Source organism: Capsicum annuum, chromosome 2 (genome assembly GCF_002878395.1).
Source record: "Capsicum annuum cultivar UCD-10X-F1 chromosome 2, UCD10Xv1.1, whole genome shotgun sequence".
NCBI lineage: Eukaryota > Viridiplantae > Streptophyta > Magnoliopsida > Solanales > Solanaceae > Capsicum > Capsicum annuum.
This window is the reverse complement of record NC_061112.1, coordinates 121,689,871-121,716,467: the sequence shown is the minus strand read 5'-3', so window position 1 is coordinate 121,716,467 and position 26,597 is coordinate 121,689,871. Positions and strand designations below refer to the sequence as shown.

Genomic DNA, 26,597 nt, shown 5'->3' with positions numbered 1-26,597 from the left:
TATATATATATATATATATATATATATAGTGTATATATACTATTTAATATATTTAAAATGTATATAGGTGGGTATATATAGTGTATATTGGAGAATTTTTTTTTGACCGGCTTTGACCGAGTTTTTAATCGATTTTGATCGATTTTAGGTGGATTGGACTGGGTTGGGTTAAGTGAGCGGGGTTAGGGTTGTTTTGAAATTTTTTTCTGTTGGGCCCAAAATCGGACCGATCCATTTAACCAGGCCCAAATCCGGATCGGCCCACAACCCGGCTAACTTTCACGGATCGATTCCGAGTTGACTCAACCCGGCCCACTTGACAGTTATAGCTGAGATGTGTAGTTGAGTTTGTTACAAAATTGTCCATAAATAGTGAGGTGTATAGATATTTTGTATAGTTTTTCAAATCAGAAAATGCAATAAACCAGTTCCTTTTCTTCTTCCCTGCACATTACTCAGTTCAGCTCCTTGAGCTCATCAATGGTGGATAAAGCTCATCAATGATAAATTGAGCTTCGAAATTAGAATTTTATCATGGTATCAGAGAAATTGCAGCGTTTGATCCACGAGCTTTCTCTTGCTAATTGTTAGAGTCTTGGAATCCTTTTCTGAATTATGAGATCTCTATTTATAGATGTGGAAAGAGAAGAGTCATGATGAAGATGGACTTCCTTTGTCCAATCAAATTCAAGTAACGTGGCACCTTTTATGGGCTTTGATTTTATTGGGTCTGCTGCATCATTTTGACATGTGGCATGATCTTATTGGCTCCTTCACTTGATTTGACATGCCACGTCATTTAATACGTGATTCTTATTTGGGCCTCTAGGATATGACAATATCTTGGGCTTAGCAAAATGCGCTCATTATTTGTAGCTCAAATTAATGGACTAGCCCAATAAAGATTGAACTTTATTTAAATCCATACATGTTTGGATTTAAATAATTAATCCACAATATTTATTTGGGACTCATATATTTTGATTTGATATAATCCGAATTTCGTACAGATTTAAATTTAATAAAATTTCATTGTCGCATTTGTAGACATCTAAAATTTGTGGAACTCTTCAAGAAGAATCCAAATTCCGTTAGAGTTCTAGGAGGCTACTTTACCCTAAATTCCGCTTATTTAAAGGGTAATATATTCCCTAAAACAGGCATCTTGAATATCCCATAAACTGATGGGTATTCGTAAAAAGATCGGGATCATCAATATCCCACAAAATCATGGGATATTCGTAAAGAGATCATCCTATGTTCGAGAAATACGCAACTAACGACACTCGACTTACGGAGAAAATCGAGAGAAGAATCAAGGGAGGAACAGATTTGTACTCATATCGTTTATCAATACAAATTATTGTTTCTTCATATTTTTATTTGTGGCTGAAGTTTATTTTCCACGAATTAAATTATGTTGGAAACAGATTGATGGTGGTGATCTTAAATGGTAGCTAGTGTGAATACCAATCTGTCATAGTGATTGACAATGAAGACGATTATAATTAAGAATGTTGGTTATTGGAAGTGAAGGGTGACACGTAGTTGATGATTATGCGAGCAACAATAAGATAATTAATAATGATGGACGATAAGGCAAATTAGATCACATCTATTTTCCTTCCTTCGTTTGATTTACAATTTTACATGAAATTGGGGAAGCAACATAATTTTTTTGTCATTAACATTGACTTCTGGTAGGGACATCGTTTGATTTACATGAAAATGGGGGAGCAACATAATTTTTTGTCATTAACATTGAATTATGGTAGGGACACCAAAATAAGAAGAAACAGGTTATGATAGTCAAAAAGATGATTGTTAAATGAGAAACTACACAAGATATTTATGTTGGACCAATAGATACGCACAATATGTTTTCTATATAAAATTCTATCACTTAACTATAATTAGTTAAAAAAAAATTCACTTTATTAAATTACATAACTATGATGAATTAAATTGATTAGACATAAACAACCAACTTACCTAATTGTTTACTTGCCATTCCACTAAGTTTCACCGCTACTAAAAAGTCACTATTTTCTCATTGAAATTTTTCACTAATAGAAAAATAATAATGCTTTCACATGAAAAGATTAGGATGTTTTAGTTTCCACAGTTTCAAGAAGAATTTATTTTTCACCGTGAGTTTTTCTAATAAGTTGGTTCGGTAAAAAATAAATAGAAAAATCATATTTTATAACATAAATTTTCCATTTGATTCGCGAAAGAGAAAACCTCTGTTTTTAGTAATGGATTAATTCAAACCACTACATAGGTATAAGCACTTAGCAATGAGAGTAAATAATTAGTGAATGAGAATTACCACAAATTTTTTGTTGAAGAAAAAAGAATAGCCAAAGCTAGGGGTGTCAAGTGGGCCGGGCCGGGCCCTAGTACCTAACCCGGCCCGGTAAGCCTTAGGGCTTTAGGGTTCCGGGTCCCGGCCAGTTATTTTGTTAAAATGGGCCCGGCTAACCCAGTCCAGATCAAGCCCGGTCCAGGCCGCCGGTTAACCGACCCGACCCGGTCCGATTTTTTTTATTTTTTTTTTAAAAAAGGTATTTTGAATTTTGGGCCAAACTAGCCGTTGGCCCAACGGCTATATAGCCGTTCCGTTTGGACCCATTTATTAAAAAAAAAAAATTAAAAAAATATTTTTTAATCCCAAAATAAAATCTATAAATACCCTACAACTTCAAATCATTTTTCACACAATTTTTCACTCTCTCAAATCTTATTCTCTCTTAAATCTCAATTCTCAATTCTCAAATATTCAATATATTTAATTTCTTAAAGTGTTCACTTTAATTTTTTAATTTTTCGTTTACAAAGTACGAGCGGAAGTTTCTAAAGTCGCAATCTTCGGATACTTCCAAAATTTGGTATTGTCGTTCCATCTCTTAGTTTAATTTTTATTTATTGTATTAATTGTTTAATATTTAATTTTATTATATTTGTGTATTTTGAATATTTTTAGTTTAATTTAATTTATATTATGGATAAATTAAGAAACGTCGCTACTAAAGGTGTTAAAATTTTTTGTCCCGGAAGCGGTAGTGGTAGTAAAAAGCGAATTACTAGCGGTAGAGGTAGTTCAAGTAGTAGATATACTCGTGTGTCTTCGCCTTCAGTACCGCTTGGTACACCTTTTGAGGAAGAAATAGGTGTAGGTGCTCACGATATGGATTATGTAGAAGCTCAGAAAAATTACGGTATAGAAGAAGAAAATGAAGTAGATGCGGTTAATTTAGATGAAGATAATGAAAATATTGCTGAGACACCCGTAGTATGAGATGCTAACGTTAGATCTGAATCAGTTAATCTCCTTTCCCGTCCTCCCAGTACCCCAAAACCTCGTAAAAGAACTAGTATTGCATGACAATTTTTTGAACGTATATCAGATATTGAGGTGCAATGCAATATTTGTCAACAAATATATAAGCATAGAAGTGGAGGCAAGCAAGGGGGTACGGGTACGTTAATGAGACATGTAGCTGAAGATCACAAAAGAGAGTTAAATATTGCAAAAGGTGGTGGGGATGTTGGTGGGTCAACACAAACTAGAATGGACCCAGCAACCGGTCACGTAGTGAAAAAGTATAATAAATTGAGGGACAGGGAAGAAATAGCTAAAATGGTAGCTGTGGGTTGTTTGCCTTTTAGTTTTCCTTCTTCTGATGCCTTTATTCGTTATATACAAGAAATTTGTAATCCTATGTTCAATGGTATTCCTAGAACTACTTGTCGGTCTGATATTTTTAGACTCCATTCACAATATTGTTTTTATTTATCAACACTGTTAAAAAATATTCAATGTAGATTGTCCCTAACTTCTGATCTTGGTTGTGCTGTAAATAAAAATGATTATTTAACCGTTACTTGTCATTGGATGGATAGTAATTTCGTGATGCAAAAACGTATTCTTGCTTTTTTATATGATGAAGATCGTAAACATACTGGATAATTTATTGCTGATTCTATTGTTAAAATTGCCGGATATTATGGTATCGAAAATAAAATTTTATGTATTACTTTTGATAATGCTTCTAACAATAAGACTGCTATAACAAAAATAAAATCTACGCTATCTCCGCTCTTGCCTGAAATTTTTCATATTAAGTGTGCATGTCATATATATAATTTAATTGTAAAAGATGGTCTTGACTTTTTTGAGCTTTATATTGAAAAAATTCATCTTGCCGTTGGTTTTATTCAAGGAAATAATCGTAGATCGAGAATTTAAAGTTAAATGTCAAGAAAATGAACGTACACCGATGTTGATGCTTGAGGAAATTGATACTAGATGAAATTCTACGTATGAATTTTTAAAAACTTGTTATAAATATAGAATTCCTATTACACTAGCTTTTAACCAACATTGCGGTTCATTTGCTGATTCTGCTAATTGCATGCTACATAATTCTGATTGGTTGTAATTAATGATCTTGTTAAGTTTTTAGAAAAAATTTATGTAGCTACGGTTGAATTTTCCGGTGCTTATTATCCTACTGTTTGTAATATTTTGACATATATAACTGATATTTCTGGTTTGCTCAAAGAATATAAAAATAAAGAAGGTTATAAAGAAGCTGTTGGCGCCATGTTTACGAAATTTAAAAAATATTTTTTTCCGATTCCCCCTATTTACTTGGTTGGTGCTATGCTAAATCCGTGCATGAAATATAATCATATGTGTCACTTTAGTACTCTTATTTATACTAACTTAGAAATAAATACTAACCATGATTCTGAACAAGTACAACCTGATTTGTGGACGGCTACGGCTGATGCAAAGGATTACATAGAAAAATTATATAATCACTATGCTGATTTATTTGATTTAGCCGTACCTACAAATATCACTCCAACTGTTGCTCCTCATCCTCCCGAGGAGCCATCATCTTCTAAAAGGCCGACACATAGTGGTTTTTCTGATTCGTTTTATGATTTAAATTGTTGGAACAGTGTTGATGAGAGAACTTACACATCAACTTATCGAGAAGAGCTGAAATATTATCTTCGGACGGCACCAGAGGATCGCAGATGACGGATCAACACGTTGGATTGGTGGAGGAGTAATGAAACACAATATCCTGTGCTTTTAAGATTAACTAGAGATATCTTGAATGTTCCAATGTGAACCGTTGCATCAGAGAGCGCCTTTAGTCAGGGACGACAACAGCTTGGAGACAACCGACACTCATTGAGAAGCAATGCAATGAATGTTCTAGTTTGCCTCAGAGATTGGATTAGAGCGGAAAGAAGAAACCAAGGAATGGAACCGGAGCCGAGCGACGAGCTGAAACTTGAAGAAATTATGACTTCACGGGAGAACTCAGCAGAATCAAGTCCAATGCATGGTTTTGCCCCCGTTGACTTCGACTATCCTATGCAAGTTCCCATTAATATTAACATGAATGAGTTGGAAAAAATGATGCATAATTTATAAATTTTTCATTCATGTAAATTATAAATTTTGGATCATTTTGCAATCAATAAAATTCCCCAAATTCATTCACTCCTTAGTCCTTGGTTTTTATTTTTTTTCATTTAACGATTTAAAATTAAATTGAATTTCTAGTTTTCTACTTTAAATTAAAAACTTACTTCTAATATATTATTAATTTACTACCAAATATTATTAATTTATTATATTAAGTAGCATATGTTTTGTATATTTGTGCATATATCTTCTATAGAAGTGTATATTTAACGTATACACGTGTATATGTTTTATAAATTAGTATATAACTATACAAATATATATTGTAATGTATATATATTATAGTATATTTCATTTAAAGTATTACATATACATAGAATAGAGTGTATATATGTGAATGGATCTTCTATAGACATGTATATTTAACGTATACATGTGTATATGTTTTATAAATTAGTATATAACTATACAAATATATATTGTAATGTATGTATATTATAGTATATTTCATTTAAAGTATTACATATACATAGAATAGAGTGTATATATGTGAATGGATCTTCTATAGACGTGTATATTTAATGTATACATGTGTATATATTTTATAAATTAGTATATAACTATACAAATATATATTGTAATGTATATATATTGTAGTATATCTCATTTAAAGTATTACATATACATAGAATAGAGTGTATATATGTGAATAGATCTTCTATAGACGTGTATATTTAACGTATACATGTGTATATGTTTCATAAATTAGTATATAATTTTACAAATATATATTGTAATGTATATATGTTATAGTATATTTGATTTAAAGTATTACATATACATAGAATAGAGTGTATATATGTGAATAGATCTTCTATAGATGTGTATATTTAACGTATACATGTGTATATGTTTCATAAATTAGTATATAACTATACAAATATATATTGTAATGTATATATATTATAGTATATTTGATTTAAAGTATTACATATACATAGAATAGAGTGTATATATGTGAATAGATCTTCTATAGACGTGTATATTTAACGTATACATTACTTTATATTTTATAAATTAGTATATATATTGTAGTATATACTTTTTTTAAAGTAGTACATATATATTGAATGATGCGTATTTATGTGTATATATCTTCTATAGACGTATATCTTTAAAGTATACAAGTGTATATGTTTTATAAATTAGTATGTAACTATATATATATACATATTGTTGTATATATATATATATGTATATTGTAGTATATATTTTATTTAAAGTAGTACATATATATTGAATGGTGCATATATATGTGTATATATCTTCTACAGTAGTATATATTTAACGTATACATGTGTATATGTTTTATAAATTAGTATATATATATATATATATTGTAGTGTATATATATATATATCATACTATTATAGCATATGTTTTATTTAAAGTAGTACGTATAGTCATATATAATTATATATTGAATGGTACGTATATATGTGTAATTGTTTATATATTTTTTTAAAAATATATATTGTATATTGGAGTGTATATAGTGTATATTGAAGTGTATATAGTGTATATTGGATTATTTATTTATTTTATAAACGGGTTTGACCGGTTTTTAACCGGGTTTGACCGGATTTTGATGGGTTTGATCGGGTTGGGTTAAGTGGGCCGGGTTAGGATGGGTTTTAATTTTTTTATTATTTGGCCCGGCCCGACCCGACCCAGTTAACGTCAAAATCGGCCCTTAACCGACCCTCAACCCGGTTAAAATGGAAGGGCCGGTTTCGGGTTGGCCCGGCCTGGCCCATTTGACACCTTTAGCTAAAGCTAAGCCAATATGCAAAAGCTAAAGAAGATAAAGGGTAGTAATCGTAAACAATTTTTGCTTTTGTAGAAGAAAGAAGACATATTAAGTTATGTAGAATATATATAAATTTTGAATACAACAACTCAAACATATTATGAGAACAACCCATGCATTATGAATCTCTGCACAACATATTTCTACATAATTTTTTTACATTTCAATCATAAATAATAAAGTGGTAACAACTCTACACACAATCCAATACATAAGGAGATAAGACAATATAACACGCACTCAATACATGCATGGTGCCATGGTCATGTCGTTTTCTGCAGTACTAACCTACAAATTATTTGTCACTACTGTAATTGCCAAAATTAGCAAACAAAAGAAAGTTGGTTGTCGAACGTTTAGGTTCATGAATGACATTTCTGCTCGTTACCGTAATTTTCGAGATTCTTCACACGATAATATCAAAATCGTTGTGCTGTGACTTTTGATAAGATAAAGCTGTCCGTCTTATCACTCATAACAAATTGGTAAATGTCGTTATATACAGACACAAATGATTGTTCACACATTTGAAACATTTAAAAAATTATTTGGTAGGAAATTCATTCGAGTTGAACATATTCATTTTCCATTATTTATTTTATAAACGAAAACCTTTTATATAATGCCAATTTTTGTGTTTTATATAAAGTTTAATTACCCGTATGAATTTGGCAACTAAATTATATGTATCCTATTGTTTCCTTTCAAAACTATTATATTTGTCCTCAATTAAAATCGACCGAAACTTGGGATGACTTAAAGTTAGAAAAAGTCTTATAACGTGTCGAAGTATAATTAAATTTGATTTTTTTAATCATATCATTCTAAAGTAAGTAAAATAAATTCATTACTGTTAATGTAGAAAAATGATTTTAAATAACTATATATGCAAGAAAAAATACAAGATATTATGGTTAGAAAAAAAAATTCATACCCAATCCCTATGTATAGTAATCGGAAGAAAAAAAGGTCATATGTCATCGTTTTTTATTAGTCAAAATGTGTAGTGTTTATACTATATTTTTACTTCTTACATCTTGTTACATGTCTCGTGCATTTAACCTCCCTCCCCCACTCAAAGAGATTTTTTTTTTCTAAAGGGCAAAACTGCGCTATTTTGAATACTTCAAGAGCGAAATTGCCCCATTTTTCATTCGTTGGATCAACCGTTAGTAAGAAGGGTATTTTCATGAGCTATTTGATAATTGAAGGGAATTTCTAAGCAAAAAATGTATCGAATTGAGTATTTTTTAAGCCACAAACATAATGAAAGATATGACTGACTCATTTTAAATTTTTTAGAGATAAGAAAAATAAGATATTTGGATTAATTGAAACGAGTAATATCTTTTTAGTTGAATTGTGAATCAAAATCTCCCCAAAACATAAGTGAACTAAAAATTTGGTCAATTCTTTTTTTTTAAACAGTATCAAGGTACAATAGTTTGGTAACAGAAAGGGATGGGACCATACAATATAATAGTTTGAATATGGATATTATAATTTAGACTCGTAGGTGTATTTTTCTTCTAGAATATATTATGAGGTAGGTGTGCCTGCACTACTATATATTTGTGGGTATTACTATTAGGCATTAGCATTACAAGAAGATAAGTAGCTATTCATTTCAAGTTATACAATTTAATGATGGAGCGAAATAATTTGGCAAGGCTAGGGGGTTCATTGCCGGTACCAAGTGTTCAAGAACTGGCCAAAGGCTCGCCGGGGAACGTCCCACTGCGTTACCTGAGAGATGATCAACAACTTCCGATTATGATCAAATCTTATGATAATATTCCAATCATCAACATGGAAAGCTTGAGTCTTGGAGATGAATTCGAATTAAAGAAGCTTGATTCTGCTTGCAGAGAGTGGGGATTTTTTCAGGTTACGTTTGATTAAAATTTATCGTAGTCATATAATAAATCGTGGATAAAGAAATATTTATATCATTTTGTAGTTCAGTAGTAGTATTTTGTTTTAATAAAGATGGGTCTTATAATGTTTTAATAATTTATCTTTTAATATGCACTTCAAGATCATTAGAGGTTTAACTATTTTAGTAGACCAACAAGTTAAGCTATTTCAATGATTTTGCACATATAAATATGTGATGAAAAAAATAAGAAAATTATACCTAAGGGTGCAAATTTATTCGTGTGGTTAAGAAAAAGGTCAAATTTATTCTAGTACATTAGGAAAGTGATCAAATTTATCGCTATATTTTGTTTATAGTTTATACCCATGTCTTTGTTAAGATAATAGGTATATTTGACAAGCGAGGTAAATATGACCAAAAAAATATAATGGAAGACAACTATAAACAATCTTTCAAAGTTACATGAATAAATATGACCTTTTCAGTTAATTTAATTACAAATTCCTTCTATTGTTGGTTTTGATTGATAATGTACAATTAATGATAACAGTTGATAAATCATGGAGTGAGTGACTCAGTAATTGATAAAGTGAAGAAGGATACTCAAGATTTCTTCAACCTTCCATTGGAAGATAAGAAAAAGTTGAAGCAAATGGATGGTGATATGGATGGTTATGGACAAGCTTTTGTTGTCTCTGAGGACCAGAAACTTGACTGGGCTGATATGTTTTTCTTGACAACCAATCCTCCTTATCTCAGAAAACAACATATTTTCTCCCATCTCCCTCAACCGTTCAGGTATTCCGATTAATTTAGATTCTAATTGCATAGAGCTCATTTAAAGAAAACTGTTTCTGTTGTGAACCAAGTCAACTTTGTAACAAGCTATGGGTTAGAAGTGGTGAATTGGGCTGATCCAACTGAGATTATTGGATCTATTGAGATGTTGGAGTGTTTTATTTGGGATCCATGCACGATTGTCAATTGGTTAAATAGGATCTGGGATTAGATAGAACATTCATGCAAATTATGTTGAAGCTTCAGCTTAGTCTATATCCTCTCATCTCCCCTTCAATGGCCTATTATCATCTCCTTCTAGTTATCTTCTTCCTCTGTTACTCGTAGATTTTCCATTAGTGTTTGTCCATTGTTATTTGTCACTCAAATTCTTATTTGTATTCGGATTTGGAACACTAATATATATATATTATATATATTTAGAGTTGTGGTGTGAAATTGAGGTTGTTACATTGGTGCTTTCATTTCCGTACTCTAATGGCAATAATGGTATTAGATCACTTCAATGGCACCGATAATTCAGAGGATTGAATTTCTAGGGCAGAGTGGTACTTCACTTTCCTGGGCTTCTCGGAGGAACACTGGCTACCTCTTCCTTCTTATTATCTGGATGGTGAGGCCCTCGAGTGGTTCCGTTGGATGTTTCGCAACAATTAATTTTTTAATAGGAAGCATTTCAAGGAGAAGTTAGCGTTGCATTTTCGAAAACGAACCTATGAAAAATCTCCTCTGATGGATGCTCAAATTACCAGTTTTTTAACTTTGCTATAGTAGATCGAGGAGAAATATTCATGTCCGTCTCATCAGCTTATAGTAGCAGATGCACGGATTAGTGCTACTACAGTCTGTATCGGAGAGATTGTTTCTCCTTTGGCCGAAGCAAACACAAGCCCTGTGGATAATGTTGAGGGTCATCGGGGTCTACTTGACACTTTCATTGATGAACATTCAGGCCATATGGACAATATGTTCGAAGAAATGTCTACCGGAGTTTTCACTGAAGACGTGGGAGAAATGTCTCCTGCCTCTATCTTCCTAGGTGATTTGGACGATATTCAATCACCTAGGGTGCTCGACGAATTTGTTCATAGTTACTGCCACAAGGTAGTTGCAGAGGTGCAGCTCGATTCTCCAATCAAAATGCTTGATGAAGAAGCATTATGCCTTGAATGTAGCAAAGTCCAACTGTTCGATGAATGTTTCGTAAGAAGTGATACGGGAATAATCACGGATATGGAGTTAGGAGAGTGCATGTTGGACTCGAGCCTTGGCATGTGAAATTGAAGTGTAAAAGAGGCCCAAAATGCACCCAAATCAGCCCATAAATTACACAGGATGGGTGCTCACTCTTTGAAGGGCCTTTTGGTTATTTTAACTTATATTTTGTAATAACTATAAAAGGAACATTGTAGGGTTTTAGAATTAGTTTATGAATGAAGTTGTAAGTCTTACAAGACAAAGAAACACAAGTCCTCTTTCCTTGAGGCATCCAAAACCGAAATTAGGGCTTAGACAAGTGTAGAATCACTTGTGTTTGCATTTTCTTGGAAACATTGATGCTTGGGAGGTGGATTCCGATCTTGTGTCTTTGTAAGAGATAGGTTTATTATTGTGTGTAGTGTTAAGGGTCCAAGAGTTACCATTCTTGGGTTCTTAACATTATACCTTCATGTGGTCTATCTATCTATCCCTTTTATTTTGAAATCTTGTATCCATTTTGTATCTTGTATTGTGAAGCCGTTTTTGTTGTTGTTGTTCTCATTGTTGTTTCATCTTGTGTTGTTAACTTAGTTTGTTGTTGGCTGCAAAAGGTGTCAAACACCTAGTTATATTGTCCTTCTTGTATTTCATTCTTGAATCCGAGAGTGATCTTCGAAAGGGTCCTCGATTCTTTGAATTAGTGGACTGTTTTTGGAGTGTGTTTGGAATGTTTTGAGCCAATTCCGTGTGTTCCTTGGTTTTCTTGTATCAAGAAGTGTGTCAAAGAGGTATGTTACTGCTACTTCTCTGGATCATAGTTCTAGTAAACATAAAATTGAATTTGAGACCCTTGACGACATGTATCTTGCTGAGTTTTTCTTAGAGCCTCAGACTATTAAGGATCTATATCTTGGTGAATTTATTTTTGGAAGATTGAGGATAGAATTCCACCAAGTAATATGCTTTTGGATGAAATGATGTTTGATGGAAAATTTACTGAGGAATTTAATGCTCACAATATTTTGTGTCGCTTTCCATTTACTCCTGGTGTGAATTCCTTTGGTGTCGATGTTCATGGAGATACAATAAATCTCTCTGTATGGGATCCAGGTATAAGTTCCAAGTTCAAGGCTCTCATCGATTATATAGTGAACACGAAGCCACTAATATTTTTGGGATCTACTAGTACGTTTGGCTTCATTGCGTATGCTAATTCTGTGACTCAAGTGTGGGATCACGAACAACAAAGATATGAGTTGGTAGTGAGGAAATCAAAAGTGGATGTGAATCGCGTGTTTGATGACAGTTTTCAAGGAGCTGCGTCGAGAGAGCTACAACCAATTGCACCTCTGCATATTATACATCTTCACAAATTATTCCAATTCCTTCAATAACTATTAGCTCAACTCATTTTTGTTCTCCAAGCTCCAAAGAGTCAGGTATGGTATGCTACAATATGAGATGATTTCTCTTTTCGATAGAAAATAACTGAGCAGGATAGTGCATTTAAAATGGAGGTACAGGGAAAGGAAGTTGCAAAAACTATCTGTATTACTTGACTTCGAGGTTGCATCAAGTTCATGGCAGACTTGATTGAGCAGGAGTTGCGAAATTTCTCTACGCTTGCGATTCTGTTTTCCCACATTGGCGCGAAGACAAATAGCTTATTGTATCAGGCATCAGGATACCATTTTGGCGACAAGAGGGGCTGATTTTGTTGGAACACAAACTGCGGTGCAACTTCTGCCAAAAAATGTACCCAAATCTATTCAAATAGTTACTGAAGAATGTGACTACAAGATTATTGAGAGTGTTTTAAGATATTTACTGAAACAGTTTGTGGTTGTTGGAACCAAAGTTATATTAAGTGTACTCAATCCTGCAATAAGAATGGATAAAGACATAAAGCAGGAAGCTCTTGTCTTTGGAGTGGTGAACAGTTTAATAGAATCATTGAACTTAATTGCAATTAAAGCCACTAGTGTTATAATTTTTCTTTTCAAAGAATACCCAATTTGTGTTAGAAAGTCCTAGGGGGCATGCGACTAAGGTAGATTTTTCAAAGGAATCATCAAAGGTTGCAGGTGTTGCCTTTTACATGGACTCAAATAGTGGCGCAAAGACAAGAATGAGTCAGAATACTAGTTTTGCCACAACATTTGCTCTAGTAACGACTTATTTCTCATGTCCCAAACTTATGTTTTTCAACTCGAACCTTGAGGACAAGGTTCTTTTTCAGGATGGGAGTACTGTTGTGAACCAAGTCAACTTTGTAACGGGTTATGGGTTAGAAGTGGTGAATTGGGCTGATTCAGCTGAGATTATTGGACCTATTGAGATGTTGGAGTGTTTTATTTGGGATCCAGGCTCGATTGTCAATTGGTTAAATAGGATCTGGGATTAGATAGAACATTCCTGAAAATTATGTTGAAGCTTCGGGTTAGTCTATATCCTCTCATCTCCCCTTCAATGGTTTATTATCTCATCTCTTTCTAGTTACCTTCTTCCTCTGTTACTCGTAGATTTTCCATTAGTGTTTGTCCATTGTTATTTTGTCACTCGAATTCTTATTTGTATTCAGATTTGGAAGTATAATATATATATATATATATATATATATTTGTGGGGTGAAATTGAGGCTGTTACTGTTTCAATATTTTTTCGCTTCCGATTTTCCATTTCTTTTATATAATTTTATTATCTCTGAGTGCACTTTTGTGGTGTCTGGTTAGCTCTGGGCAAGAAGTGGTTAAAAATTATTCCTACAAGGTGAACTTTCCGCCATAATGTAATAAAGTTGAAAGAAAAAACAGTCTCAATTCTTCTTTATACTTCCTTTTAAGATAAGAAAAATGACCTTTCTTTTCCTTCTTTACATTATTTTTACTCCATTTTCCTGAAATCGTTTTTTGGGCAACTCAGTTCTATTTTCTTTGCGAATTTTAATGAGACAAAATTTCATTGAGGAAGTCAAAACATTGAATGACAAATCAGATTCTGATTGTGAAAAAAGAACTCTACATCATCATGTCACTAAAATGATAAATAAGACCTGAAATATAAGACAGGTTACGTGCTAACACATGTTAAAATACACTGATCGAAGTGTTATACTATTGTCGGTATACGTAAGTTAATTCCGAGTTAAACTTGAGATGTCGTACGTTGTCTAATGCCAACTAAATACATGATATCGGCTAATTAGTTGTTGTATTGAAACAGAGGAACAGTGGAACTATATGCAGATGAATTGAAAATATTGGCTTTAAAGATTATTGATTTTCTAGCAAAAGCAATGAGTATGGATGAAGAATACATTAGGGAACAGTTTGGAGAAGCAATGCAATCAATGAGGATGAATTACTATCCGCCATGTCCACAACCAGATAAAGTGATAGGACTCACTCCTCATTCAGATGCTGTTGCCCTCACAATTCTCCTTCAACTCAACCAAATGGAAGGACTTCAAATCAAGAAAGATGGCATGTGGATTCCTATCAGTCCTCTTCTTGATGCCTTCATTATCAACATTGGTGATATCTTGGAGGTAAATAACTAAGACGATGCTGGTTTTGCACATCAAACTGTTAAATGAGAAGTATATTTACAATACTGACTCCACATATGTTTGGACTGACGATGAGTTATACAAGCATAATAGTTTTAATGAGTCTGATATACCAACATGTATGTCTATCTGCAGATAGTGACAAATGGAGCCTACCGTAGCATTGAGCACAGAGCAATGGTTAACAGCAAAAAGGAAAGACTGTCAATTGCAACATTTTATAACATAAAACTTGACGGACAAATTGGTCCTGCCCCGAGTATCATTTCTGCTAAAAATCCAGCAAAGTTCAGAAGTATTGGAGCTGCAGATTATGTTAGAGGTTTATTTGCTCGTAAACTTGACAAGAAATCATACTTGGATATTATGAGAATCGAAAATTCTGAGAATCCAGCAAGTTGAAGCTTTACAGTATTGGCTCTACATACTTATGAATTATGTTAAGTAATTATCCTGTATGATACTTATGAATTATGTTAAGTAATTATCCTTTATGATACTTATGGATTATTTTCTTCTTGCAATTTGTTAGTATGTGCTAATCTTCTTAAGAAATGTTTCATCAACATTCAGTTACTAAAAGTATTAAAATTTTCAAGAACTCCTGATTTCAGGCATATAATATCTTCCAAGTCTCCAAATACGTATATCCATCTTCTTTGGTTTTGATTTCTAGTGTAATGTAATAATCCGACAAAGAAGTCATGATCGGCACAATGAAGGACAAATTCACCTTCCAACTTCCAAGTGTGTCATGTTCATACAAAATATATTAGAAAAGAATTTTATCGAGAAAAGTAAGACCGGTGATTCACAGTATTTTCTGATACAAATCATATATCACCCCCAATAGACTAGTAGAACTTATTTAGTTCTTGGTCACGAGTTGAAGAAATAATCTTGATTTCAGTACTCAGGCTGAAGTCATACTCAATGCTACTAAGGATTCATAAAATCCATCGTTTATGTTCATAAGAACATCATGTCTTCCTTTCTCAGCAATGACATCAGTCCCTTTGATTGTGGTTAAACGATGTCGTCCTGTTTACCATTACTCGATCCAATGCTTCTTGTACTATACGTTCTGATTCTGCATCTAACGCACTTGTTGCCTCATCTAATAAAAGGATCTTTGGGTCCTTCAGTATTGCTCTTGCAATAGCTATTCTTTGCTTTTGTCCACCTGATAATTGTATCCCTCTTTCCCCAACTGACGTATCAAATCCTTGAGGCAATGAGGATATAAAGTTGTGTGCATTTGCTGATTTTGCTGCTTGAATGATCTCTTCTTCTGTTGTGTTGCCTTGGCTGTTGTAGGCAACGTTGTCACAAATTGTTTTGATTAAACAGTATTGGTTCTCTTAAGCTCATTGGGAGTCACAGTTTCAAGTGCTCTTTCTTTCTGATTCATTAAATATTTATTTTATATTTTTTTAATTAAAAATACGTGTGATGACATTGTGTTAGGTAGATGTTGGATGGAAAGAATGTGCTAAATATAAAGATGACAATTTCTGTAAATTAGATTAAAGAAGAAAGTAATAAAAATAAATTAAAAAGTTCTTATTATGTAATACAAAATTTTTGTCTTTCTTGAATATTCTACTAATACTAGTAGTTAAATGGAAAGTGCAGGGCCTCGTGACTTAATGTATGTTGCTTTTTACTTGGACTAGCACATTAGATGCGAATATGGATATTATAATTTACTCATATTGTATTTTCTTCTAAAATATAATATTCGGTTCGGCGTGCCCGCACTATATTATACTATATGTTTGCGGGTATTAGCATTACAAGAAGTTTAGTAGTTAATCATTTCAGGTTATACTAATAACTAATGATGGAGGAAAATAATTTTGCAAGGCTAGGGGGATCTTTGCCGGTTCCAAGTGTTCAAGAGCTGGCCAAAGGCTCACCGGAAAACGTTCCGCCGCGTTATCTGAGACATGATCAAGAACTTCCGATTATCATTAAATCTGATGATAATATTCCAATCATCAACATGGAAAGCTTGCTTCTTGGAGATGAATTCGAATTCAAGAAGCTCGATTCTGCTTGCAAGGAGTGGGGATTTTTTCAGGTTAATTATTTTTAATTAAAATCTACCGTAATCTATCGTTTAGTCATATAATAAATCATGATGAAGAAACATGTATATCATTTTGTAGTTTAGTTGTAGTATTTTGTTTTAATTAAAGAAGGCTCTTATCATTCTTATCATATTTTAATATATATTTTTTTTATAACTATACGCTTTAATAACTCTAGCTAGACAAATATATTAATCTGATTTTTTTCTATAATTGAAGTTTAAGTATTTTTCAAAAGCATTAAGGTAAGTTATTTCAATAGCTTTGCGTGAGTAAATATATGATGAAAGATAATAAAATTGTATCTAAGCGTGCAAATTGATACTTTAAGAAGAAGGTAGAATTTACTTTGGTAATTTGAGAAATTGATCAATTTTATCCGTATATTTTGCTTGTATCGTTGTCTTCGTCACGGCAAAAGGTATATTTGAAAATAAAATAATTTCTTCATCTCAAATTAAATTAGTGTTATCTTAACAAAAATTATATCTATTAAAAAATCAATAAATACAATATGTAGTTACTAAACTAACTCTATTTAGCAAATGTCTCTTGAACATTATCCACTATTAAGTTGCAAGGATATAATTAGAAAAACATGCGTATTAATTTCTCTTTAATTCTTAAAATGACATTAAATTTGGGGCAAATTTAATTTCTAACACGATATTTATTTTGAGACGGATGAATTATAACTATGAGGATAAATATGACTCAAAATATATCAACGAAATAGATATGACTAAAAAGTATACTAGAGGATAAATATGAAATAACTTTCAAGACCCTTTGCCGTTACTTTATTGAAAAAACTAGAGATAATACATTGATTCACCCCTGAACTTGTTAGCAAAACGTACTTTAGACCCTAAACTAATCGAGCAATTATTTACCCCCTAATGAACTTTAAAGTGTATTATTTTGCCCACTTAAGAGTTGACGTGACCAAAAAAAAATAAAGGCGCGTTTTGATGAAAAAAAAGTATAAATTTTTTTTAGTGGGGCCCACTTTAATATTTTTACACATTATTTTTTTCCCTTCTTCCTCACACCCCACCACCCCCATTTCTTGTTCTTCTTCACACCCCACCACCCCCATTTTTTTTTTTTTTCACTTCTATTCACCAAAATCTTCAATCCAATACACAATAATAAAATACATAAATTATACAAAAATAAACTTTCATATAAAAATCAAGAACCAACAAATTAAACTCAAAAAATACATAAAAGTCATTGTGCAAAGCGCAACACATGACGTTAGTCTTTGTCACTCCCTTCTTCTTCTACTTTTCAAACTGAAACTTTTTTTTTTTTCAGTTCATAGGCTTCTCTCTTCCCCATTTCCAACACAAATCGATGATCCCTACCACTTAATTTTCGATCACCGCCACCAATTTTCAACTATAAACAGTTAATCAAACGGGTCTCCACTATATATATTGTTTTTATTTTTGAGTTCGTTTTTTTGATTTGAGTATTTTTTGTTATGTGTTTTTCAGTTAGATTCTGAATTTGATTTGTTTTGTTGGGTATTGATCTGTTTTGTTGTTTTGGGTGATCGTTGGAGTGTTCAAGATTGAATTTTGATTGGTTTTCTTGATGTGGGTATGGCTGATTTTCTTGGTTCAAGATCTGTAGATCGTCGATTTGTGTTGGAGGGGGAGGAGGTTGTGAAGAAGAAAGAAATTGGGGGGGGGTATATATATATATATATATATATATATATTTAAAAGAGTATATATATATAAATAGTATATATTTTACTTTTTTAAAAAATATATATAAAAATAGTATGTGTGAATTTTTTTTTTAAATTCTAATTTCTTACGTGGCAATGACATAGCACTGATGCAGCGCTGATTTGTCAATGACATGGCGCGTGTGTAGTGCACTCTCTGTTGTGAGAGTGGGATTTTGATTTTGAGGTTGAAATTAATTCACTTGAAAGTTGTTAAGGGGGGTAAATAATTATCTGATTAGTTTAGGGTCTAAAGTAAGTTTTGCTGATAAGTTGAGGGGTGTTTCGATGTATTATCTTAAAAAACTACCCAAAACCCAAAAATTCTTACCATAGCTATTATATCTGTCTCCACTTTAATTAATTACATAATATTCATTTCTTAACAATTACGGATAAATGTCACTGATAACCAACCATGTCTGAGATACATGGACATGTATCTGAAATACATAGATCTATTGCGACTTATCCGTAACCCTCTTGACAGAGAAACAAGAGAAACCAAGATTTTTTGAATAACAGCTTATCTCATTCCATAATACATAGTGAAATACTTATATTATACAACTGTAGGTTAGAGTTCTATTCTAGGAAAGAATATATATTATTATAACTACACTATCATTAATAAAATCCCATTCTAGAAAAGAGAATATTCTGTCTATACAATTATACTATTGCCTAACATTCCCCCTCAAATTGATACCCGTGATCACACAGTAGCAATTTAGAGCTAAGATAGCTATGTCATGCGCGTGTCATAGCCTTTGTAAACAAATCGGAAAGTTGATCATGAGAAGAAATGTATTGTAGAGTGATAAGACTGTCAGCAACTAGTTCCCGAATGTAATGACAGTTCATCTCTATATGCTCTGTGTTTTCATGTTGCACAAGATTTGTTGCTATTTTAATCGCACTAGTGTTATCAGCATATAACACTGTAGGAGATATAATAACAACACCAAGCTCAGATAATAGACGTCGTAACCAAATAATTTCCGAACTTGCTGTCGACATAGCCCGATACTCGGCCTCCGTAGATGATTTAGACGTACGAGATTGTTTCTTACATTTCCAAGATATCAAGGATGTGCCTAAAAACATGCACCAACCAGTAATGGAATGACGAGAATTAGGACAACCAACCCAGTTTGCGTCAGTATATCCCTTAAGATTTATAGGAGAATCTGAACAGAAGAGAATACCTTGATTCGTAGAACCACGGACATATCGAATGACACAAAGTAATACAGTGTGATGTATACGGTAAGGATTAGCTACAAACTGACTTAGAACTTGTACCGCATATGAGATGTCGGCCTTATCACAGTGAGATAAACTAATGATCCCACCAACTGCCGATACAATGTGGGATCACTGAATGGTTCGCCATCAGCCTCCTTATATTTCCCATTAATCTCCATTGGGGTGTATAAAACCTTATCATTAGTAAGACCAGCCGTAGAAACAAGATCACTAGCATACTTTTATTGTGTAAGCATTATCCCAGTAGGCAAGTATAGAACCTCAAGCCCAAGAAAGTATGTCAATCATCCCAAGTCCTTCATCTTAAATGAGGTATGCAAGAATTCTTTTAACTTAGTAATATTCTCTTAATCATTTCCGGTGATAATGATATCATCAACATAGATGTGAAGTACTGTAATACCTACCGGAGAAGTATGAAGAAACAAGGAATAATCTAAAGAACTTTGAGAGAAGCTTGAAGTTTGAATCGTGGATCGAAATTTGTCAAACCAAGATCTGGGAGCCTGTTTTAGGCCATAAAGAGATTTTCGAAGACGACAAACTATATTTGGTCTCGGCAGAACACACCCAGGTGGTGGTTTCATAAACACAACTTCTTCCAGATCACTAGTTTCATAAACATAGCTTCTTCCAGATCACTGTGAAGAAACACATTTTTCATATCCAACTGAGGTAAAGTCCAACCTTTAATTGAAGTCAAGGCCAATAATATCCGTACCGTTGTCATCTTAGCAAAAGGTGCAAAAGTCTCCTCATAATCCACCCTATACTCCTTTTTGTACCCTTAAGCAACCAATCGAGCTTTATAGCGATCAATTATACCATCTACCTTCATTTTAATGGAATACACCCTCTTACTTCCAATGAGAACTCCATCCGTTGGTTTATCAACAAAGTCCAAAGTTGAATTTTCATTCAGTGCACAAAGCTCGTTCGACATTTCCTTTTTCAAGTAGGTTTGTGTAGAAGCCTGGGAATAAGATGTAGGAACCTCAACAGAATATAGTATGGTATACAAGGCATAGGACTTACCGAATTTCCTTGGAGAGTAGCCAAGTCGTTCGGGAGCATGGGGATTTGTTCTACTAGACCAAAATGAAGGAGTAACTTAATGAGAGGTTCCATTTTCCAAAGATGAGAATGACGATGTAGAGTCAATACCAGAAAGAGATGAACGTTGGAGAGCTTCATTACTATTGTTCATGGGTTGTTCTGGAGATTCAAGTGGAGGATCAGTACTTGAAGAAGATGAAGGTTGGAGATCACCATTATCATAGTCCACGGGTTGTTTTGAAGACTCAAGCTGAGGGGGTCAGTAGCTACCACATCATCATCAAACTTGTACAAAAAAGAGAGAGATTCTGAAGCATATTTAACATAGTGTTTGCAAGAAAACTGATCCTCAAAGAAAATAATATGTCTAGATATTCGAAGCTGACGATGAGATGCATCATAACAGAGATACCCCTTTTGTGTGTCACTGTATCCCACAAAAATGGATTATGCTGCCTTTGCTGAAAGCTTATGTCGTTCATGTGCTGGAAGATGTACAAAGCAAACACAACCAAAAACCCACAAGTGAGAATAATCAGGCTTACTATGAAATAATTTAAAGTATGGTGTCTCATTTTCAATGACTGGGGAAGTTTGTCTATTGATCAAATATACAGAAGTATGTACTGCTTTGGGCCAAAAACTTTTTGGCATATTTAACTTACTCAACAAAGCCAATGTAGTTTCTAAAATATGTCGATTCTTCCTTTCTACGACCCCATTTTGTTCCGGAGTATGAGGACAAGTGTGTTGGGCAATAGTTCCTTTGTTTTTGAAAAAATCAACAAAATTAGTCTTAGTGTACTATCCTCCTGAATCAGAATGAAATACTTTTATAGTTTTATGAAATTGTGGACGAACATACTCAACAAAATTCATAATAAGAGTCAGAACCTCAGATTTATTTCTAATAAAAAACACCCAGATATATCTGGATACATGATCAATAAATAACACAAAGTACTTATATCCTATCCTTGACAAAATAGGAGAAGGACCCCAAACATCACTATGCATTAAATCAAATGGATCTTCATAAGCAGATGAACTGGATGGGAAAGAAAGCTTGTGACTTTTTGAACCAGCACAATTTGTACATATCAAAAGGAGATTGGAATGGATGTGATGTGCTGCAGGAAGACATGATTTAAGTATGTGATAAAGCTGAGAAGAATGAGGATGGCCCATCCTATTATGCCAAAGAGTGAGCAATTTATTTGAACGAGTAACATCCACTGCAGAAACTGAAAGAATGATGCAAGTGACGGTGAACCGACTCTAGTAGGAATATTCTGCCAAATTTACATCCCGTGGCCATGGTCATCCCTGTTTTTAGATTCTGAACAACATAACTATTGGGTGAGAATTTTACAACACAATTTTGATCAACTAGTTGACCAACTGAAACCAAATTAGCCTTCAAATTTGGAACATAAAGAACATTAGAAAGATTTTCAACAGAACCAATAGCCGACGTGGGTAATGTGTGCCCGTTTGCTGTATGAATAACATGTTTAGAAACACCACTAGACATTGATGAGAATTGGAACAAATCACCTGTCATATGATTGGAAGCCCCTGAATCTAGATGCCAAGTAGATCTAATTAAATTACTTGTACCTAAAGAGGATACCGAGAGTGCACTTGAGATGGCTTTGGGAAGAACAGCTGCAATAGAATCTCGAATTAGTTTTTCAAGATCATGATCAGCAGGGAAGGAACAAGATGATGTAGTGACATTTGTTAGGTAAGCTTAGTGAGCAGTTCGTGAACAATTTGGGTGACGACGACAATCTGAAATATGATGGCCAGTAATTTTGCAATAAGTACAAATGTTTTTCTTCTTAGGAAAATTGGCTGTGATGTGACCAAAGTCTTGTCATTCATAGCATTGGATACTTCTCTTAGTATTTCCTGTTGAAGCAACGGTTGTTGATTTTCTTGCAAGTAATGCAACAGAAGGTAATACCGTAGACTCCACAACAACCTGAGTTCCAAGTCTTGTCTCTTCACGTAAGACGGCTGCCAACACACCGTCAAGCGCAGGTGTGACTTCCCTGTTCAACAAACTGCCACAAATTGGCTCGAATTCAGGACGGAGTTTCATTAATAATTGCAACACCCTTGTCTTCTTTTGTTTTTCCAACACCTCCTTGAGTCCTGCCTTAGAAAATCCAAAGAATTTGATCTTGTTCCGACCAAACAACTGCAAGCCAGCATAAAAGAAGCAAACATTCTTGTCCCTTTGTGTGTATTCTGCAATGTTGCGTTCCAATTCAAACTCTCATGCAAGGTTGCGTTGTTGGTAGATTGTACAAAGGTGGGTCCACATCTCAGAAGCCAAACTGAAAGGTCTAAGCCCCATAGCAATATCAGCATGTACCAAATTCAACATCCAAGCGATTACCTTCGCATTATTCAATTTTCAAAGATCCAACTCTTTTGCATCTGTTGGTGGACGAGCAGATCCATCTAACAACCTAGAAAGGCCCTTGCCTTGAACAAAGATTCCAAAGTGGAATTCCCAAAGAATAAAATTGGAACCATCTAATTTTGTGGAGAGCAAATCGTGCGAAGAGGATTGTGAATCCATTGATCGATTGATTACAAAAGAGTGGGGAAAAAATAGAGAGAACAAAAGGAACTTAAGAAGGTAGCAAAGTACCTGTGCAAAGAATACAAAAAGCATGGAAAAAGAAAGAAAAAAAAATTTGATGGTGGCTCTTGATACCATGACAGAGAAACAAGAGAAACCAAGATTTTCTGAATAGCAACTTATCTCATTCCATAATACATAATGAAATACTTATAGCTATACAACTGTAGGTTAGAGTTCTATTCTAGGAAAGAATATATATTGTTATAATTGCACAATCATTAATAAAATCCTATTCTAGGAAAGAGAATATTCTGTCTATACAATTATACTATTGCCTAACACCGAATACATACAAATCTACATACATGTATCTGATATACATGAATCTACTACGACTTAACCATATATCGCCTTAACAATATATTCGGACACCCTAATCATGTGTTCGAACGCTTTTTAATGATATAAAATGTAATTATGAAAACTAGTGCTTGAGGGAGAATTAGCTCGTGTGCTATTGGGTTTTCTTTTGTTCTCTCTTTTTTGTTTCACTTTTAAACGCTGGGTTTTTTAAGAAAATTAATTTAATTGCACATTCCTTGTTATATTGTTGGTTTTGGTAATGAATGATGCATAATTAATACTTACAGCTAATAAATCATGGAGTGAGTGACTCAGCAATTGATAAAGTGAAGAAGGATACTCAAGATTTCTTCAACCTTCCATTGGAAGACAAGAAAAAGTTGAAGCAAGTGGATGGTGATATGGATGGTTATGGGCAAGCTTTTGTTGTCTCTGAGGATCAGAAACTTGATTGGGCTGATATGTTTTTCTTGGCAACCAATCCTCCTTATCTCAGAAAACAACATATTTTCTCCCAACTCCCTCAACCATTCAGGTATTAATTCCCCTGCCTAACAAACACGTAAGGAAATGACCTTTCTTTTCCTTCTTTACTTTATTTTTACTTGCTTTTGAATTTTTTTTTTCCTTTCTGATAAATCTGAAAGTGCAAAAGAATTTTACATCATCATTTTTCATGTCACCTAAATGATTAATGCATGTAAGCATTCATAAAATAGTGGTAGTTGTAACCTAAAAATAAGCCTGGTTACCTGTTACACATGTTAAAATCGTCTCTCAGACTCTTAAAAATGTCTTATGTGTGTATGTTGAATCCTCCAAAATTAGTGTAACTTTGGAGGGTTCGACATGAATGTAGCAATAGTTTTGGAAACTAACGTAGGTTGAAATATACTGATTGGAGTGTTAAAATTATTTACGTTATTTTCAGTATACATAAGTTAAATTCGAGTTAAACTTGAGATGTGTGTTTGTCTCATGCCAACTAATATGCAGGATGTTGGCTAATTAGTTGTTGTATTGAAACAGAGAAACAGTGGAACTATATGCAGCTGAGCTGAAAATATTGGCTTTGAAGATTATTGATTTTCTAGCAAAAACATTGAATATGGATGAAGAATACATTAGGGAAATGTTTGGTGAAGGAAGACAATCAATGAGGATGAATTATTATCCACCATGTCCACAACCAGATAAAGTGATTGGACTCACTTCTCATTCAGATGCTGCTGCCCTCACAATTCTCCTTCAACTCAACCAAATGGAAGGACTTCAAATCAAGAAAGATGGTGTGTGGATTTCTATCCGTCCTCTTCCTGATGCCTTCATTATCAACATTGGTGATATCTTGGAGGTAATTAATAAGCTTCTATGAATCGCCTTTACATTAGGAAAGAATCTTAGTTTGCAGGTCAGTTATCATTTTTATCCAGCTATCGACTCATAATGTAGTCTATGTTGCTCAGACTCTGCATAAGATGTCATCGCACCCTGATCTTCCAAAAAAAAACAATGCACATATGCAGTGTCATATTTGAAGAATTCGAGCAACATAACATGTAATTACCTTGAAGTGATTGTAGTGTAAATATTATTTACGCTGTCAGTGTCAATACTGAAACTTATGGGAAGGACTATATACAACAGAATACATCATTTCTTGCTACAGGGCGCGTAAAGGAGCATAAAGCCTTGTTAGACTACATTTTTTCACTTTTTTGTTATCAGATCTGGTGCTAGTTTTGCACATCAAACTGTTAAGTCTATACTTCTTGATATCCTGTACTTTGTTAAATGAAAAGTATATTTACAATACTGACTCCACATAAGTTTGGACTTACGATGAGTTCGACAAGCATAATAGTTTTAATGAGTCTGATATACCAACATGTTTATCTGCAGATAGTGACAAATGGAGCCTACCGTAGCATTGAGCATAGAGCAATGGTTAACAGCAAAAAGGAAAGACTCTCAATTGCAACATTTTACAGCACAAAATTTGACAGACAAATTGGTCCTGCTCCAAGTATCATTTCTGCTAAAAATCCAGCAAAGTTCAGAAGTATTGGAGCTGTAGATTATGTCAGAGGTTATTTTGCTCGTAAATATGATAAGAAATCATACTTGGATGTCATGAGAATTGAAAATTCTGAGAATCCAGCAATTTGAAGCTTTACAATATTGGCTCTAGATACTTATGAATTATGTCAAGTAATTATCCTATATGATACTTATGGATTATTTTCTTCTAGTAATTGTTACTATGTGTTAATTTCTTAAGAAGTGTTTCATCAACTTCAGTTGGAAATTAACAGTATTAAAATTTTCAAGAACTCCTGATTTCAGGCATAAAATATTTTCCATATCTACAAATACGTATATGCATCTTCTTTGATTTTAATTTCTAGTGTAATGTAATAATCCGACAAAGAAGTCATGATCGGTACATTGAAGGACAAAATTCATCTTCTAAGCGTGTCAGGTTCGTACAAAATATATTAAAAATGAATATCGAGAAAAGTAAGATTGGTGATGCACAATATTTTCTGATACAAATCATATCACCCCCCAATAGACTAGTAGACCTTATCTAGTTCTTGTCACGAGTTGAAGAAACAATCTTGATTTCAGTAATCAGGCTGAGGTCATATGCAATGCTACTAAGGATGCATAAACTCCATTTATTTTCATAAGAACATATGTCTTCCT

At 33.4% G+C, this 26,597-nt stretch overlaps 2 protein-coding genes and 1 pseudogene across 2 annotated transcripts; 2 read left to right on the top strand and 1 right to left on the bottom strand.

Annotated features, from left to right (window-relative positions):
* Window positions 1–8,796: 8,796 nt before the first annotated feature.
* On the top strand, window positions 8,797–15,277 carry LOC107859182 (protein SRG1). The gene is made up of 4 exons (XM_016704098.2): window positions 8,797–9,209; window positions 9,752–9,999; window positions 14,422–14,746; window positions 14,903–15,277. Exons 1-4 carry the CDS (start codon window positions 8,967–8,969, stop codon window positions 15,167–15,169), a joined length of 1,083 nt encoding a protein of 360 aa, XP_016559584.2. The 5' UTR covers window positions 8,797–8,966; the 3' UTR covers window positions 15,170–15,277.
* Window positions 15,278–15,415: 138 nt separating this feature from the next.
* On the bottom strand, window positions 15,416–16,561 carry LOC124896254 (annotated as a pseudogene).
* A 25-nt stretch (window positions 16,562–16,586) lies between these two features.
* LOC107861154 (protein SRG1-like) lies at window positions 16,587–26,258 on the top strand. Its single transcript, XM_016706524.2, has 4 exons — window positions 16,587–16,850; window positions 24,176–24,423; window positions 24,918–25,242; window positions 25,791–26,258. The coding sequence occupies exons 1-4, from the start codon at window positions 16,608–16,610 to the stop codon at window positions 26,055–26,057; spliced, it is 1,083 nt and encodes a 360-aa protein (XP_016562010.2). The 5' UTR covers window positions 16,587–16,607; the 3' UTR covers window positions 26,058–26,258.
* Window positions 26,259–26,597: the final 339 nt, after the last annotated feature.